This window comes from Euleptes europaea, chromosome 8, assembly GCF_029931775.1.
Source record: "Euleptes europaea isolate rEulEur1 chromosome 8, rEulEur1.hap1, whole genome shotgun sequence".
Classification (NCBI taxonomy): Eukaryota; Metazoa; Chordata; class Lepidosauria; order Squamata; family Sphaerodactylidae; genus Euleptes; species Euleptes europaea.
The window spans coordinates 3,436,538-3,454,288 of record NC_079319.1 but is presented as its reverse complement, the minus strand read 5'-3'; the positions used below and the strand labels follow the sequence as shown (position 1 = coordinate 3,454,288).

Sequence of the window (17,751 nt, the reverse complement as noted above, 5' to 3'; positions counted from 1 at the left end):
TCTCCCGGCGACAGAGATCAGTTCCCCTGGAGAAAACACCCGCTTTGGAAGGTGGGCTCTATGGCCTTATGCCCCATTGAACTCCCTCCCCTCCTCAAATCTCGCCCTCTTCAAGCTCCACCTTCCAAATCTCCAGGTATTTCCCAACCTGGAGCTGGCAACCCTACCTGTGAAACTTCCTCTCTTCTGCCTGGCACATATTTCTGCACTTTGGGCTCTGGCTGAAGATATCGCCCCGGCCCTTGGAGAGGGATACCTCGGTACTGAGTTATGTCCCCCATTTCCTCTCCTGTTCAGGTTTTCTGACATTTTATACTTTGCTGCTAGACTTTAGTAGTAACAGTGTTTATTCAGTTAGACTTTTGTTGTTTCTGAGCTGCTTTAAGACCCTTGTTCACATTTCCAATGAAGAAGCGTAATAAACTGAAAGACATTTCAAAAGCCATAAGTGCCCTTTATTGATAGCGTACACATTGAGGAAGACCCAACAAGAGATGGATGGACTCAATAAAGGAAGCCACAGCCTTCAATTTGCAATATCTGAGCAAGGCTGTCAAAGATAGGACGTTTTGGAGGACTTTCATTCATGGGGTCGCCATGAGTCAGAAGCGACTTGACGGCACTTAACACACACACACACTTTCATAGATAGACATTGTTCAGCTCTGGTGCAAGTTTACCTCTTATGCATAGGTTGAGTTTAGGGTTCTTAATAAGCCAGCACATGATCTTCTCTAGAAACAGGCGTCAAGGAGGAAGGGAATGCTGAGGTTTCTAATTTAGCTTTTAACCCTAGGGTTTTTTAAAAGAATTACATCACATTGAGTGGCCTGCATATTCTGGACCCAAGAGGGCAACCCTCTTCAAGCTACATGGCTCTGAGGCAAGAGGCTGGTTGCCAACTCTAGGTTGAAAAATTGCTGGAGATTTTGGGGGTGGAGCTTGGGGAAGGTGGGGTTTGGGGAGGGAAGGGAGCTCAGCAGTGTATAATGCCATACAGTCCACCCTCTAAAGCAGCCATTTTCTCTGGAGGAACTGATCTTTGTCATATGGCGATCAGGTATAATTTCAGGAGCTCTCCAGGCACTACCTGGAAATTGGCAACCATCCTAAGGGGCGATGTCCCGTAAGTTGGGTTGCCAGCCTCCAGGTGGCACCTGGAGCCCTCCTGTTTTTGCAATTCATCTCCAGACAACCAAGATCCCTTCCCCTGGAGAAAATGGCTGATTTGAAGGATGAAATCAATGGCATTGTACCCTGCGGGCGTCTCTCTCTTCCATGGGCCCCGTGGCGCAGAGTGGAAAGCTGCAGCACTGCAGTCAAAGCTTTGCTCACGACCTGAGTTCGATCCCAACGGAAGTCGGTTTCAGGGAGCCGGCTCAAGGTTGGTTCAGCCTTCCATCCTTCCGAGTTCGATAAAATGAGTACCCAGCTTGCTGGGGGTTAAATGTAGATGACTGGGGAAGGCAACAGCAAACCAACCCATAAACATAGTCTGCCTAGAAAATGTCATGATGTGACATCGCCCCATGGGTCAGTAATGACCCTGTACTTGCACAGGGGACTACCTTTACCTTTTTAAGGTCCCTTCCCTCCCCAAATCCACCCTCCCTAGGCTCCACCCGCAAAATATCCAGATATTTCCCAACCCAGAGCTGACAACCCTACTCATAAGTCAAGGACATGTGGCAGAGCTGATAAGCAAAAGTTCTTGAGCCAAGCAGACAATAGGACGTTCTGGTTCCGGGTCCTCCGTGCGATTTTAGTCCTTCCGCTGAAAACCCGGAGAAGGGGCCTAACAGCTTGCAACGTTGAATTCCACTGAGAAACCAGGCCACCGGTGATGACCCACCCTCCACCCTCCCATTGCAAGCATGAGAACGTCTGTTGGGATGCCAGGCACATCACTGTCGTCTCCACCTTCTGTATCCCCAAAGATTACATAAGAAATGTTGGCAACAGGTGGCGGAGTAGGAAGCGAAGCCCAGGTTTATGTTGAAAGACGGGCAAGTTGGCGAACACCTCTTGGAGATTCTCCTTCTGCGGGTCAGGAAAGCTGAAGCAGGCAGGCAAAAACAGAAAGGAGAGAAGCATTACTGTTCACATACATGTGACAAAGAGAAACAAAATCGCAGCCGTTTAGGCAAAAAATTAGCACTATTGCTTAGGGTTGCCAGGTCCCTCTTCGCCACAAATGGGAGGTTTTTGGGGCAGAGCCTGAGGAGGGACGGGTTTGGGGAGGGGAGGGACTTCGATGCCATAGAGCCCAATGGCCAAAGCGGCCATTTTCTCCAGGGGAGCTGATCTCTATCGTTTGGAGATCAGTTGTAATCCCAAGAGATCTCCAGCTACCACCTGGAGGTTGGCAAACCCTGTTTGTACAAGCCGAAACAGAAAGGAAACCGGGCTTCTGTTGACTGTTCCATCACTCCTTACCTCTTGGAAAAGAAAAGGAAAGAAAGTTATGCTCCTAGTCACATTCTAGGACTTTTCCTTGTAGTGTGGCCAATTGTCTTATTGTTGACATTATTTATGTCTGTACCAAAATTTGGTTGTACTCTTATATGCTTATGGTAGCATAAAGAAGTAATTTTTGTTCTTTTGCAATTGTATGCTGTTCCTTGGTTTGCTAGCTAACTACAGCACGCTAATTTTGGTTTACCACACCACCTGGAGGTTGGCAACCCTAACCTAACCAGGTACCTAACCAGATACACAGTTTGAGATGCCCTAGGACTGGGTCACGTCAGTTCAAACCCCAAAGCTAACTTTGGTTCAAATCTTTAAAGCTAACTTTGAGACCATGGGCCAGTTACTACCTCTCAGACAGGATCCTCGTGAGGTTACAGCTGAGGAGACAACCTTATGACTGCTTCAGAAGTAGTACTGGATAAAAAACATGACAGATCACTTCTCTGGATTTGCACTCGTGATATTTTAGCAATGGCTAAGACGACAACCCCGTTGGAGGTAAGAAATATCCCCGCCCGAGGGGGAATATCGATTGCTCGTGCGGTCTGGCCGGCAGCCGACCACTAATGCGCCTGAAACGTACTCATCCCATAAGTGCTAACGGTGGTCACACAGAAGTTGTCCTCCGACGAGCACTTGGTAGGCTTCAAACATCTCCAGTTCCGACGTTGCCTTTCGCACGAGAAGCACACGAGCGAGTGAACTGCGGAAAAGAAAGAAAGAACGGTGTCGGCGATTGAAATGAACATTAACGCAGTATTTTGCTGACATTTCCACTCTCCTTCAAATTTGGCACGGCTGATTTCACCTTTGAAACCCAAATATTCTTTTGAACATACACTCCGCATGGCACGCTTCCTCTGAAGGTTTGAAATCACTTTACACTCTCTGGCATCTCCTGCATGGTGTTTAGTGGCAAGTATCCAAGATGAAATCTCATAATCTGTCAGCTGTCAAATGCCAAATCCCATTGCTAGTTATCTCTCAAAATCTGTCAGAGATATCAACAGACAAGAATCAAGCACTGAAATAGACCGGAGGTCCCCAACCCTTTTCAGCCTGCGGGCACCTCTGGAATTCTGAAACAGCATGGTGGGCACAGCTAGGGTTGCCAACCCCCAGGCGGTGGCTGGAGATCTCCTGCTATTACAGACAGAGATCAGTTCCCCTGGAGAAAATGGCTGCTTTGACCATTGGACTCTATGGCATTGAAGTCCCTCCCCTCCCCAAACCCCACCCTCCTTAGGCTCCACCCCAAAAATCTCCAGGTATTTCCAGCCTGGAGCTGGCCACGCTAGACACAGCCACAAAGTGGCTTCCTCAGGAGGCGAACCCAGCCACAAAATTATTTTCATAGCTTTACTTCAGTCACACAGTAAAGATTCTCGTGCCAAAGTAACATTTTTAAAAATCTGCACGGCCAATCACTTCTCCGATAGCCATTGAGAAGCCTCGCAGGGCAAAAGCCCTACCTGGCCCCACCCGCTTCCTAAAAACACTTGGCGGGTGCCAGAAAAGTTATCGGCGAGCACCCTGGTGCCCAATTAGGGACCCCTGAAATAGACATTCACATTTGGAAACCAAATTGCACTGGCATTAAACAGAGATATCAGACTCACAGGTGAAGATCTGTAAACATTCGGCACATATTCAAGAGTTCAGCAAGTTGAATATAAGACAGCTGCACTGCAGGTGATCTTTTTAAAGACATGCACACATCACTGAGCGATGTCGCTTTTCATCATAGAATCATAGAGTTGGAAGGGACCACCACGGTCATCTAGCCCAACCCCCTGCACAATGCAGGAAATTCACAACTACCTCTCCCCCACACCCCCAGTTACTCATACTTCGTGCCCAGAAGATGGCCAAGATGCCCTCCCTCTCATCATCTGCTTACGGTCATCACACTTGGAGGGTCGGAGATTACTGTTATTAAAATGTAGCTCGCCCTGTGCAGAGCTCAAAGGTTAGCAATCCAGATAAACAGTGCTAGCCACACTTCTCCTGATTTCCTCTTGCTGCCTGGGCATCCATCCTTGAACCCAGTGTGGTGTAGTGGTTAGAATGTCAGACTAGGATCTGGGAGACCCAGGTTCGAATCCCCACTCTGCCATGGAAGCGGGTGACTTTGGTTCCTCGGTTAGAAGAACCAAGCAGTAGGTGACTTCTTCCTGAGACCCTGGAGAGCTGCTGCCAGTCCGAGTAGACAATACTGACCTTGATAGACCAAGGGTCTGATTCAGTATCAGGCAGCTTCATTTGTGGGTTTGTTTGAACACATCTACCACACAACGGCAAGAACTAGCGGCAAATAAGGGGCCACCCTGAGACCTTTCTCCAGCATCTAAAAGCCATCCATATTTCATGGGATTACACCAAATTCCTTCTTGTAAGGGGAGCACAGAAATTTCTGGTGAGCGTGGGAAGGGCTGGAAATTGTTAATCCATGCCAGGGGGGGATGTCCTTAAAAACATCAAAATCCCGTCACCTTTGAAAACAGGAGATTGCATGCACATGAGGCACTGGGACCTTGAGCCCTTTGGATCTTTTGTGCATGGCTGTTTCCCTCGCTATCACCCCTCCAATGACTTCGGGTCTCTGCTTTGATCATGCATGCCGTTTCTGACCGTCGGAGGTTGCCTTGTTCTCCCCCTGCGTTTCCAAGTGTTTTGCCCGTGTTTCCCGGGACCTGTTTTATCTCGAATTCGGAAATGCAGGGGGAGAGCAAGGCGACCTCCGACGGTCGGAAGCAGCAGCAGTGGGGAAACCAACCCGGTTCTCCAGCTTAGAGTCCACCGCTCCAAACCACTACACCACGTTGGCTCCAAACCACGCTGGCTCCAAACCACTACACCACCACCGCTCCGAACCACCGCTCTTAACCACTACACCACGCTGGCACAATCAAAACAAAGAGCTGAAGTCACTGGAGGGGTGACCCGGGGGAAAGAGCCATGCATAAAAGGCCTTGGTTTCCTCTGGAGTCTTACCTTGGTCGGCACACAGGAGTACACAAAGAAGGATCACGACGAACGACTTCATCGTCTCCCGCAGCTCGCCTCTGCCTTTCTTGGGGGCAGAAACAGGCTCCTCCAGGGCAGGTTATGAACCTCTGGGGCGTTCAGGGTGGACCAACTGAGAAGGCAGCAGGTTGGAAGGCAGGTCTTATCCAAGGACTGGGAGAGCCAGGAGCAGACTGGAATGCGTGTGGGCGAGTGGCGGGAGGCAGCTGCTTGGCGGGGCTGGGGCCGTCCAAATGCTCCAACCGCCTGCTCCCTGCTCTAGGTAGGGGTGCCAGGTCCCTCTTTGCCACCGGTGGGAGGATTGTGGAGCAGAGCCTGAGGAGGGCAGGGTTTGGGGAGGGGAGGGACTTCGATGCCAACCTCCAGGTCCTAGCCGGAGATCTCCCGCTATTACAACTGATCTCCAGCCGATAGAGATCCGTTCACCTGGAGAAAATGGCCATGTTGGCCATTGGACTCTATGGCATTCAAGCCCCTTCCCTCCCCAAACCCCACCCTCCTCTGGCGCCACCCGCAAAACCTCCCACCGGTGGCAAAGAGGAACCTGGCAACCCTATCCATTGTCAAGAGGAAATTGTCAAGAGGGGCTCATCTGGGAAGAAATAGAAGTTGTGTTGCTCTAGGCCAGTGGTTCCCAAAGTGGGCAATACCACCCCCTGGGGGGCGGTGGGATTACCTAGGGGGGCACTAAGAGGCAAGGGGGCAGCAGGGGGGTGCTAGAGGTGGCCCCCTTCAACTGTGTTGTTGCATAGGGTAGGGGGTGCTGAGGTTGAGTTTGTGGAACCAAGGGGGCGGTGGCCTGAAAAGTTTGGGAACCACTGCTCTAGGCCATTCCCACCCCACCCCCTGAACCTCAGGGCCACCTAGGGTTGCCAGCCTCCAGGTGGTGGCTGGAGATCTCCTGGAATTACAACTGATCTCCAAGCAACAGAGATCAATCCACCTGGAGAAAATGGCTGCTTTGGAAGCTGGGCTCTATGGCATTACGCCCCACTGAAGTCCCTCCCCTCCCCAAATCCCACCCTCAGCTCCACCCTCCAAATCTCCAGGTATTCTCCAATCTGGAGCTGGCAACCCCAGCACCACCCACCCAAGCCTCCCTCCCTCCCAGCTGTGCCCACAAAAACCCCTCCAATCAGCCATGCTAGTTAAAATGGATCTTCCATGTTCTGATGCAGTCTACAACAGAGGCAGGGCTACAAAATAGGCTCAGCTAGAATGCAATGCCATTGAGTCCACCCACTGAAGCTGTCATTTTCTCTGGGGGAGACTGGTATCTACAGCATGGAGATCAGCTGTAATTTTGGGAGGTCTCCAGGCTCTACCTGGAGGTTGGCAACCCTGCCTGGCTAACAAGCCAGCCATGATTGCCATGTGAAAAGCCAGTGCCCAGAAGTGATGGCAACTGTAGAGATAAGAGGTCAGAAGTGTGTAGTGGAAGTCAACGCTGGGGCTGGATTCTTCATAGGGTTGTCAACCTCCAGGTGGTGTTGTGCAAAAACAATCCACACAAGGCTCAATTCTATACATATATTCAAAAGGAGATAGTCAATACAAAACGTGGTGCAAGCAATATCTATAGGTGAGCGACAGTCAAACAAGAGAACATTATACAAAAATATCAAAAGACAAGTCAAAGAACAATATATGCAACAAATCTATGTCTAATGTTTCTCTTTGAGTCTTAAAGACTTTCCAGTATAATTTCAGTCTTTGTAAGAGCTGGTCCCGAAAATAGAAAGAATTCCTACAGATTTTCCAAGCGTCCAAGTGGGAAATCAGACTTGTATATCCACTGGCTATGTGCTGCAGGTGTTTCAAACCAGAACCACCAGACCACTATGTAGCATTAAGAAAACAACAAGGCTGAAGAAGCCATCATTGGTGAAAGCGTCTATTACCTGGAAGACGTTTCCATTCTACTATAAGTGCCAGCCTGGTCTCCTTTTAAAACACCATTTACTCCTTCTCAGCTCAGCCTCCCTCACAAGGATGTGGCGAGGATAAGAAGAGGAAGCATATGTGCTACTCTGAAGAAGATCGCATGGGGTTAAATTAGGATCGAGAGGAAATCAGAATAAACAAAGAGACCTGTGCTCAGACTTGGCAGCGTCATGCACTCAGCATACGGACGTTCCATGCAAATTATTTTTATTTTGGTCCTCCTAAAGGGCGTTGAAGGCCAAGGTAGACAGTATCTGGCAAAGTTATACCCTTGCAGAATTAATTGAGGATGGAGTCACAGATGTATACTTACAGGGACAGGATGATCGAGATGGTAGTTGATTAAGCACAGCAGTCCTATTTAAATCAGCCTTGGCCCGTCATCTGCAATATAAATAGAACAATACTGCCCCACCTCACAGGGCCCATGGCAGAAGTACCTGCAGATGATGTGCGTGAAGCTCTGTAAAACCTCCAGGGGTAGTTATTTGCATGTGGTAGCAGGCAGCATCTAAACCACTGGTTCCCAACCAGGGGTCCACGGACCCCCAGGGGTCCGCGAGAACTAAATTAAGGTCCGTGAAACAAAGTTATAAACCCATAATAAATTAATATTTTCAATTAAAAGTTCTCTATTATAAAATATATATTCAAATATTATTCTAAGCTTAATGTTTAACTAACAGTTATGATTAAAGTTTATTTTCAAATTCTCGGAATTTTTATTTTGAACCTTGGGGTCCCTGCACTGAACAAAAAAGTCCTAGTGGTCCCTGGTCAAAAAAAGGTTGGGAACCACTGATCTAAACAGAAGCTCTCTCTTTTGCTGACCGATTGATCAGTGGCATCTTGTGGGTTAGCCAAAAGTTTTGTTTTTCACCTGGCCATTGGTTGAAAACAGGATGCTGGAAATCTGCTCTCTGCTAGCAGAATAGAAAACAGTGTTTTTGGGTTGTGTAGGCTCCTATGATGTAAGTAATGGGCCCCGCCTGCTAGCCTGCTCCCTAAAATATCACTGGTTTGCTCATTTCTATATATAGGGTGCCTACATTCTGCATAAATTACCATATAGCATATATTCAACACAAAAACAGTGACAATTTGTTGTTGACAAAGGACAGCTGGACATATAAAGGGCCCCATTACCTTCAATAGCTTAGGGCCTCATCAAACCTAAATCCGGCCCTGACTGTGTGTGAACTAGACCTTGGGGTACGGGTGGACCATAAGCTAAATGTGATCAGTCAGTGTGATGCTGCGGCAAAAAAGGCTGATGCGATCTTGGAGTGTATCAAGAGAAAGATAACATCCAAATCACAAGTTATCATAGTCCCCGTGTACACTGCATTGGCCAGGCCGCACCTGAAGTATTGTGTGCAGGGGGGAGCAGGGAGCTATTCCTGTTGGCAGCAGAGGATAGGACTCGCAATAATGGGTTTAAATTACCGGGGGGATGTTATCAGCTGGATATTAGGGGAATATTTTTTTACAGTGAGAGTAGTTCAGCGGTGGAAACGGCTGCCTAGGGAGGTGGTGAGCTCCCCTTCTCTAGCAGTCTTCAAGCTGCGGCTGGATAAATATTTGTCAGGGATGCTTTAGGCTGATCCTGCATTGAGCAGTGGTTGGGCTAGATCAGTGGTTCCCAACCTTTTTTGACCAGGGACCACTAGGACTTTTTTGTTCAGTGCAGGGACCCCAAGGTTCAAAATAAAAATTCAGAGAATTTGAAAATAAACTTTAATCATAACTGTTAGTTAAACATTAAACTTAGAATAATATTTGAATACATATATTTTTATAATAGAGAACTTTTAATTGAAAATATTAATTTATTATGGGTTTATAACTTTGTTTCGCGGACCTTAATTTAGTTCTCGCGGACCCCTGGGGGTCCACGGACCCCTGGTTGGGAACCAGTGGGCTAGATGGACTATCTGCCCCCCTGCCAACTCCATGGTTCTGTGATTCAGTGAATTACATTTGCTCAACAGGTGTGATTTTCACCCCTTGCAAAACTCACACAAGTTGGGTTATTGTACTGAAAGTTATTGGGTTGTTCATGAGAAAACCTAATTAAGAGGGTTCCTGGTCATTGACTCACTTGTCCCTGGGACAGTAGAATCCACTGAAGGGCGATAATTGGGCCGAGCAGGAAGCGGCTGGCTAAGGCGTGGCTTTTCCAGGGCATGCCGTTCAGAGGCGTGTGGAAGGCCAAGAGCTACATTTGGACACCGATGCACATGTCACAGTCTTGCCCAACTGGTGGGTGGCGTTGCACATGTTTAGCGCAAACAAGCAAAGTGGTGTGGCAACAGACCGCACCTGCAGAGATGTCACTTGGGAAGACATAAGAAAGGAAGATTCGCTAGGCTGGATCCAATAGAATAGGGTTGCCAACTTCCAGATGGGGCCTGGAGATCTTCCAGAATGACAACTCATTTCCATCTTTAGCAGCCCACCTTGTTGGGAGCCAATAAAGAAATAAAAAATGAAACAAAAATGGAATAAGTTGAAGGCATTCAACCTGAACATACCTCCTATTAGGAATCCATACTAGTGGGCTTTAACCATATTGCTGAGGCTGATGAAGCCAAATTATTGGTGAAAGCACTATAGATATCAGGGATAGCGTTCCCTCTGTCACCTAGTTGGAGCAGCAAGAGGCGTTCCAGCAGTCACTGACTTGAGAAGCTTATATGTGGACTGGTTTCCAGAACTTGTCACGTTGGAAGATAGCCATTGTGCTTTGTTTAAATATGCTCTTCACATTGTGAATGATGCTGTACATAGTTACATCACTGTGTATTTGTGAAGTTTTTGTATAAGCACTGTTGTAGTTGTTTCATGTTTTGCACTTTTCTATGAATATATGTTTGTGATATAATTGCCTGCACTGTTTTTTTTCTTGCCAATACTATATAACAGTGTTAGTTGAGTTGTTCAATTAGCTGTAACCTCCAGGTGGTGGCTGGAGATCTCTCATTATTACAACTGAACTCCAGCCGATAGAGATCAGTTCACCTGGAGAAAATGGCCACTTTGGCAATTGGACTCTATGGCATTGAAGTCCCTCCCTTCTCCAAACCCCGCCCTCCTCAGGCTCCGCCCCAAAATCTCCAGGTGTTTCCAAAGCTGGCAGTCCTAATTACAATAGTTTAGTCTCGATGTTAGCGTAGATTCAAGGGGCTCAGGAATAAGTAAGCAGAGAAAAAGAAACAAGCTCAGAGCTGGTGGCTTTGGACTAGAGGCGAAGAAGTTGGAAAGGGCCAAATAACAGCAAGAAGTTCTCAAAGAGGCCAGGTCCATGCCGGTATTGTTGGATCAAATGCCAGAAGAACCACAAGAAGATGCCAAGAGTCCATTTAGACCACCTTCCTGTTTCAGGGAGGGGCTGTGGCTCAGTGGTAGAGCATCTGGTTTGGCATGCAGATGGTCCCAGGTTCAATCCCCAGCATCTCCAGTTAAAGGGACCAGGCAAGTAGGTGATGTGAAAGACCCCCGCCTGAGACCCTAGAGAGCCGCTGCCGGTCTGAGTAGACAATACTGCCTTTGATGGACCAAGGGTCTGATTCAGTATAAGGCAGCTTCATGTGTTCTCACAGTGGCCAGCTCAATGTCCCTGGGACAAAAGCAGGACAGGGAGTCCGCCCTGAGTCCCTGTAATTGCCCTCCAAGCAACTATTATACAGAAGCATGCTGCCTCTAAACATGGAAGTTCCATTGAGTCATTGTGGTGAATAGCTACGGATTGATCTCTCTTCCATCAATCTGTTTAGTCCCCTTATGAAAAGAGCTTAAGAAATGGCAGCTGTCACGACCTCCCCTGGCAATGAATTAATTTATTTTTCAGTGAAGAGCTACTTTCTTTGTAGAAGTCAAGGCAGGGTAAATACATGAAGTGGCCTTCTACTGAGTCAGAGCCTTAGTCTGTCAAGGTCAGTATTGTCTACTCAGACTGGCAGAAGCTCTTTAGGGTCTCAGGATGAAACCTTTCACATCATCTATTACTGATCCTTTTTTGAACCTGGAGATGCCAGGGATCAAACCCTGGGACCCTCTGTGTGCAAAGTAGATGCTCTACCACTAAGCCATGGCCCACCCCAGAAGTGGTCAGAGGTGAGATGAGAAGCAAGGCCAGGTAAGAAGTCCAGGTAAATGCAGAGAGGGAATTGGGGTTTTGCAAAGTCATTTTGTTGATGTCTATAAAGCCTTCCTTCTGGCTAGAGGAGAAAACCACATCACAACAGTTCTATACTGATTATATGTTAGCAAATCAAACTAGGAATTATAATTAAAAAGAAGACTATGGGGGCAGGGAGAGGATGAGACAGATAAGTGAGTGTGAACATCCTGAGCCTTTGAAGTGTAAATTCTTTGTGTAAATGACTAGAGCAGGATTAGCAGTTAACAAACAGATAAGGAAGAGGATGAAGTCAATTCAGGGGGAAGTAGTCTTTTGACTGTATGGAGCACGAAAAGCTATGGCTGGTTGAAGACTTTCTAATCCTTGGCTCCATTATCAACCAAAATGGAGACTGCAGCCAAGAAATCAGAAGGAGGTTGAGACTGGGAAGGGCAGCAATGAAGAAGCCAGAAAAGATTCTGAAGTGCAAGGATGTGTCACTGGCCATCAAGCCTGAAAAGGAGAAGACTGAGAGGGGGCATGATGACCATCTTCAACTACTTAAAGGGCTGTCATAGAGAGGAGAGTGCCGAGTTGTTTTCTGTTGCCCCAGAAGGTTGGACCAGAACCAACGGGTTAAAATTAAGTCAAAAGAGTTTCCAGCTAGACATTAGGATTTTCTAACTGTTAGAGCAGTTCCTCTGTGGAACAGGCTTCCTTGAGAGGTGGTCAGCTCTCCTTCCCTGGAGGTTTTTTAGAAGAGGCTAGATGGCCATCTGTCAGCAATGCTGATTCTATGACCTTAGGCAGAACACGAGAGGGAGAGGAACTTGGTCATCTTCTGGGCATGGAGTGGGGGTCACTGGGGGTGTGGGGGGAGGTAGTTGTGAATTTCCTGCATTGTGCAGGGGGTTGGACTAGATGGCCCTCGTGGTCCCTTCCAACTCTATGATTCTATGATCTTAAGCTCAAGTTAATTCATGCCATCGTATTCCCTATTCCATTGTATTGGTGCGAAAGCTGTACAATGAAGAAAACTGATAGGAAGAAAGTAGATTCCTTTGAAATGTGGATTTGGATGAGACAGATACCGTGGACTGCCAAAAAACCAATCAGTGAATTATAGATCAAATCAAGCCTAAACTGACCCTAAAAGCTAAAATGACTAAACTGAGGCTGTCGTATTTTGGTCACATCATGAGAAGACAAGAGTCACTGGAAAAGACAATCATGCTAGGAAAAGTTGAAGGCAGCAGGAAAAGAGGAAGACCCAACATGAGATGGAGTGACTCCATAAAGGAAGCCACGGCCCTCAGTTTGCAAGACCTGAGCAAGGCTGTTAAGGATAGGACGTTTTGGAGGACATTGATCCATAGGTTCTCCATGAGTCGGAAGTGACTTGACAGCACTTAACACACACAGTCCTACATTTAAGTGAAAATTAACTGCTGTTGGTAACAAGATTATGGTCTGATAAAACATGCGAAGAGCAGCCAACTAGAACTTCTGAGGGGAAGGTTCCATAGAGATATTAGAGATTGCAATGAGTAAGGAAACTCAAGTCTCAGTTTAAGCCAGGATGACATGGAAAGGGTTTGGGACTTTGCTCTTCAATGTAAAATATTCCCTATCACAACTGCAGAAGCCTCAGAGGTCAGGAGACTCCCACACACACCCCTCTTTGCTCCTTAAGTCAGGATGAATCAAGCATCCATCTTGCCCAAATTATTTAGAGTGTTTAAAACAAAAACAGACAGTAAAGAGTTCAAAAAGGATCTCTCCAAACTGGATGAACGGGCATTAAAATGGCAAATGAGACGCAATGTGAGCAAGCGTAAAGTGATGCCTATTGGTGTTTAGAATGATTGCACAGAGCAGGAGCTCAGACGGGGCTGCACTGCATAGTTTCTCACGGGACACCTCGTTGCCACACCTTGAGATGGCATTTATTTGATTTTAACTCCCATGAAGGAGCCCATCAGGAGAGGGTTACCCCACAGCTGTTTTCCCTATATTCTATGAATGGTTCATTTACACACATGTTGCATTTTATACCACTACTTATTTGAATGCCCTCTATATGCGTAGGGTTGCCAACTTCCAGGTAGTAGCTGGAGATCTCCCGCTATTACAACTGATCTCCAGCCGATAGAGAGCAGTTCCCCTGGAGAAAATGAGCGCTTTGACAGCTGGACTCTATGGCATTGGAGTCCCTCCCCTCCCCAAATTCTGCCCTCATCAGGCTCCGCCCGAAAAAGCTCCTGCTGGTGACGAAGAGGGACCTGGCAACCCTGCTTTATGAGAAGCCCAGGGCTAAATTTCTTGCTGGAGTAGTTTCTGGCCTAAACACTTGTCCTAGTCTTAGCCACTGGTGGAAGGTTGAAGGAGCTGAGGATGTTTAGTCTGAAGAGGAGAAGGCTGAGAGAGGATATGAGAACCATCTTCAAGTACTTGAAGGGCTGTCATACTGAGAAGGGTGCCGAGTTGTTTTCTGTTGCCCCAGAAGGTCGGAGCAGAGCCAACAGGTTGAAATTAAATCAAAAGATGATTTATATACTGCAGGAGTATATCGTATACCTAGCAGCTGTGGAGAAGTTTACATCGGGACCACAAAACACAGCATACAAACAAGGATAAAAGAACATGAAAGATACTGCAGACTTGGCCAACCTGAGAAATCAGCAGTGGCTGAACAGGGACTGACCCAAACAGGACACAGGGTCTTATTCCAAGACACTGAAAGACTGGACAATTCTACCAACTATTTTGTCAGATTGCACAGAGAAGCCATTGAAATTCATAAACATCAGCACCACTTTAACAGGAAAGAGGAGAGTTTAAGAATGAATAAGGCTTGGCTTCCTGTCCTGAAAACCTCCAGACTAACAAAGACAACATTCAACAATAGCCATGCAGATTAGCTTTGGATTTCACACATTAACAGATCACTTCAGGATACAATGGTTCCATATTAATATACCACACCCTCATTGGCACATTATCTTGATACTTACAGGACAATGATTAGCACATTACTTTTGCAGGACAATACTCAGCTCAAACCCAACCCCTTTCTGACTATATATTACTCTTCCTACACCCTTGACACTGAGAGACACTGTCCTTCAGTGTTACTACTCTGAAGATGCCTGCCACAGCTGCTGGCGAAACGTCAGGAAAGAAAATTCCAAGACCACGGTTACACAGCCCGGATAACCTACAAGAACCAATGAACTCTGACCGTGAAAGCCTTCGACAATATTTTAAATCAAAAGAGTTTCCGTCTAGACATTAGGCAGAATTTTCTAACAGTTAGAGCGGTTCCTCAGTGGAACAGGCTTCCTCGGGAGGCAGTGGGCTCTCCTTCCCTGGAGGTTTTTAAGAAGAGGCTAGATGGCCATCTGTCAGCAATGCTGATTCTATGGCCTTAGGCAGATCATGAGAGGGAGGGCATCTTGGCCATCTTCTGGGCCTGGAGAAGGGGTCACTGGGGGTGTGGGGGGGAGGTAGTTGTGAATTTCCTGCATTGTGCAGGGGGTTGGACTAGTTGACCCTGGTGGTCCCTTTCAACTCTATGATTGGCTGTGCAGATTTTTTAAAATGTTGCTTGGACAGCAGCTGCCGCCACACCACCAGGATCTTCACTGTGTGATACTTTTAGGGAAGCTAGAGGGGCATGCCAAGCCATTAGGGATAAAGAGGGCTTAATTGCTCCTTAATGCAACAAATTGCTCATTGTTCTTCTTTGATCATCCCCAGCAATTATGCAGGTTCTCCCGTGCCCCAAAGCAAGGGCAATTTCTGCAGCTTACCTCACTGAAATTAATCGCCTGACGATGTTCCTGGGAAAAAGAGGGGCAAAAGAGACACATCCTTCAGCTAAAGCTCGGCGCAACAAAATGCATGATGCAATTGCCTTTGCTCTGCAGTTGCCATCATATGCTTAAAAGACAAAAACTCCCCTGCTGCCTATGCAATACACAGTGACATCTGTTTCCCAGCTGCGTGTCCTTGGATGTCTGCCCAAACAATAGGATTGCCAACCTCCAGGTGGTAGCTGGAGATCTTCCGCTATTACAATTGAGCTCATAGAACCATAGCGTTGAAAGGAGCCATACAGGCCATCTAGTCCAACCCCCTGCTTAATGCAGGATCAGCCTAGAGCACCCCTGACAAGTTCTTGTCCAGCCTCTGCTTAAAGGCTGCCAGAGCTCACCACCCTCCCTAGGTAGCTGATTCCACTGTCGAATAACTCTTACTGTAAAAAAATTTTCCTAATATCCAGCCGGTACCTTTCTGCCCACAATTTAAACCTATTATTGCGAGTCCTATCCTCTGCTGCCAACAGGAACAGCTCCCTGCCCTCCTTGAAGGGACAGCCCTTCAAATACTTCAAGAGAGCAATCCTGTCCACCCTCAACCTCTTCTTCTCCAGACTAAACATTCCCAACTCCAAAAAAAAAGGGGGGGAGAGGATATTCTGATTTCACCAAAGAGCCATTCCGTTTACAAACTGCAGGTCAATGAACTGAGATCGGCTACAAGCATAAAAAGGGCACACACGTTATTCAATTTTACCATTCCCGCAAGGGCAAACTCTATCCGCAAATGGGATTTTATAAAATCTTCCATCTAACAAGGCGGAGGGTTGTGCATTTAGCCTGGGAAGTATGTATGCTCTACACTGTTGCGGTGCAGTTAGACAATTAAAGTATAGTGCTGTATGTTGTCTATTTGGCCAAGGCTCCCAACTCAGGTAGGGTGCCGAGTTGTTTTCTGTTGCCCCAGAAGGTCGGACCAGAACCAACGGGCTGAAATTAAATTAAAAGAGTTTCCAGCTAGACATTAGGAAGGATTTTCTAACTGTTAGAGCAGTTCTTCTGTGGAACCGGCTTCCTTGGGAGGTGGTGAGCTCTCCTTCCCTGGAGGTTTTTTAGAAGAGGCATTAGGAAGAATTTCCTAACAGAGCGGTTCCTCAGTGGAACAGACTTCCTCGGCCGGTGGTGGGCTCTCCTTTCCTGGAGGTTTTGAAGCAGAGGCTAGATGGCCATCTGTCAGCAATGCTGATTTTATGACCTTGGGCAGATCATGAGAGGGAGGGCATCTTGGCCATCTTCTGGGCATGGATTAGGGGTCACTGGAGGTGTGTGGGGGAAGTTGTTGTGAAATTCCTGCATTGTGCAGGGAGTTGGACTAGATGACCCTGGTGGTCCCTTCCAACTCTATGATTCTAAGGGGGGACATCTACTATTTGCATGGCTTCTAAGTTCCTGCATTTCTTTGTCTAAAAGTCTCCGTCTGATCACATCGAACGCTGACTTTTCTGTCTCACCACTACAGATTATGTTCCAGAGCAAGTTCTCCCAACGTCGTTATCAGTCTTGACAGTCACAACACAGAAACCAACGTAGAGAAAAATATTAAGATTTTAATGAAGAGCTTTTCCAAGCATCTCAACATCAAAAAAGAAGGACATCCCAGGAGGGGTTACTGAGCCCCTTGAACACAGAAAACGACCAGCTATTAAGAGCACTTCCAACCAACCAATGGCACTTGTTTTAATTACTGAGAAATTAAGAGGGGCATTACTAACCTTGTTTGGCCTATATGAAAGGCACCAGTTCAGACATATGAGAAAAAAATAACCATTTACCCTTTTCATAGGACTTACTAGCAAAACCAGAACTGATAACAAACGATTGTCAGACCATCCAACGCTATTTTCTTCCAGGATCAGGACCGTACGCTTCCCACACCCTCCACAATAAAGTACAAACATTGTCCAACAAGTGAAAGTGATTGTGCCACAAACAGATAATTTCTCTACAAAACTACAGCATGACCCTTTACTGTCCCCTATCTTATGCCTAATGTTCCGGAATCTGGTTCAATGGGTTAAGCCATCACAATCCCCTTTGATAGCCAAGAAGGTGCGAGATCTACCAGGAGAGGAAAGCTATTGATAAATGGTGGAAAGCCATTAATTCCAGCGTGAATTCAAGTGATATCCACCAAATATCACTGGAGGAGGTAAGCTCCTTTTCTGCACCCTTGGTGCCATAAGAGGCATGTTAGGTTTCTTTCCCCACAAGATAAGAAGTAACAAAGTTTGGGGGGGGGGTCACCTCTCTGTGGACCCCCCAGTAAGATTCTCAGCCCTCTAATTCAATTGTTCACTCCAACGT

The 17,751-nt window shown here is 46.9% G+C and overlaps 1 protein-coding gene across 1 annotated transcript; it reads right to left on the bottom strand.

Annotated features, from left to right (window-relative positions):
* Positions 1 to 1,904: 1,904 nt before the first annotated feature.
* LOC130481844 (lymphocyte antigen 6E-like) lies at positions 1,905 to 9,631 on the bottom strand. The gene is made up of 4 exons (XM_056854627.1): positions 9,545 to 9,631; positions 5,467 to 5,545; positions 3,056 to 3,175; positions 1,905 to 2,056 (listed from the first exon to the last, which is right to left on the bottom strand). The coding sequence occupies exons 1-4, from the start codon at positions 9,629 to 9,631 to the stop codon at positions 1,905 to 1,907; spliced, it is 438 nt and encodes a 145-aa protein (XP_056710605.1).
* Positions 9,632 to 17,751: the final 8,120 nt, after the last annotated feature.

Coding starts and splice junctions, on each gene's coding strand:
- LOC130481844 (XM_056854627.1), bottom strand. CDS start 9,631: ATGCCCTGGAAAAGCCACGCCTTAGCCAGCCGCTTCCTGCTCGGCCCA. Junction 3,176..5,466: donor ACTCCTGTGTGCCGACCAAG/GTAAGACTCCAG, acceptor TCTTTTCCGCAG/TTCACTCGCTCGTGTGCTTC. Junction 2,057..3,055: donor CGTTAGCACTTATGGGATGA/GTACGTTTCAGG, acceptor TGCCTGCTTCAG/CTTTCCTGACCCGCAGAAGG.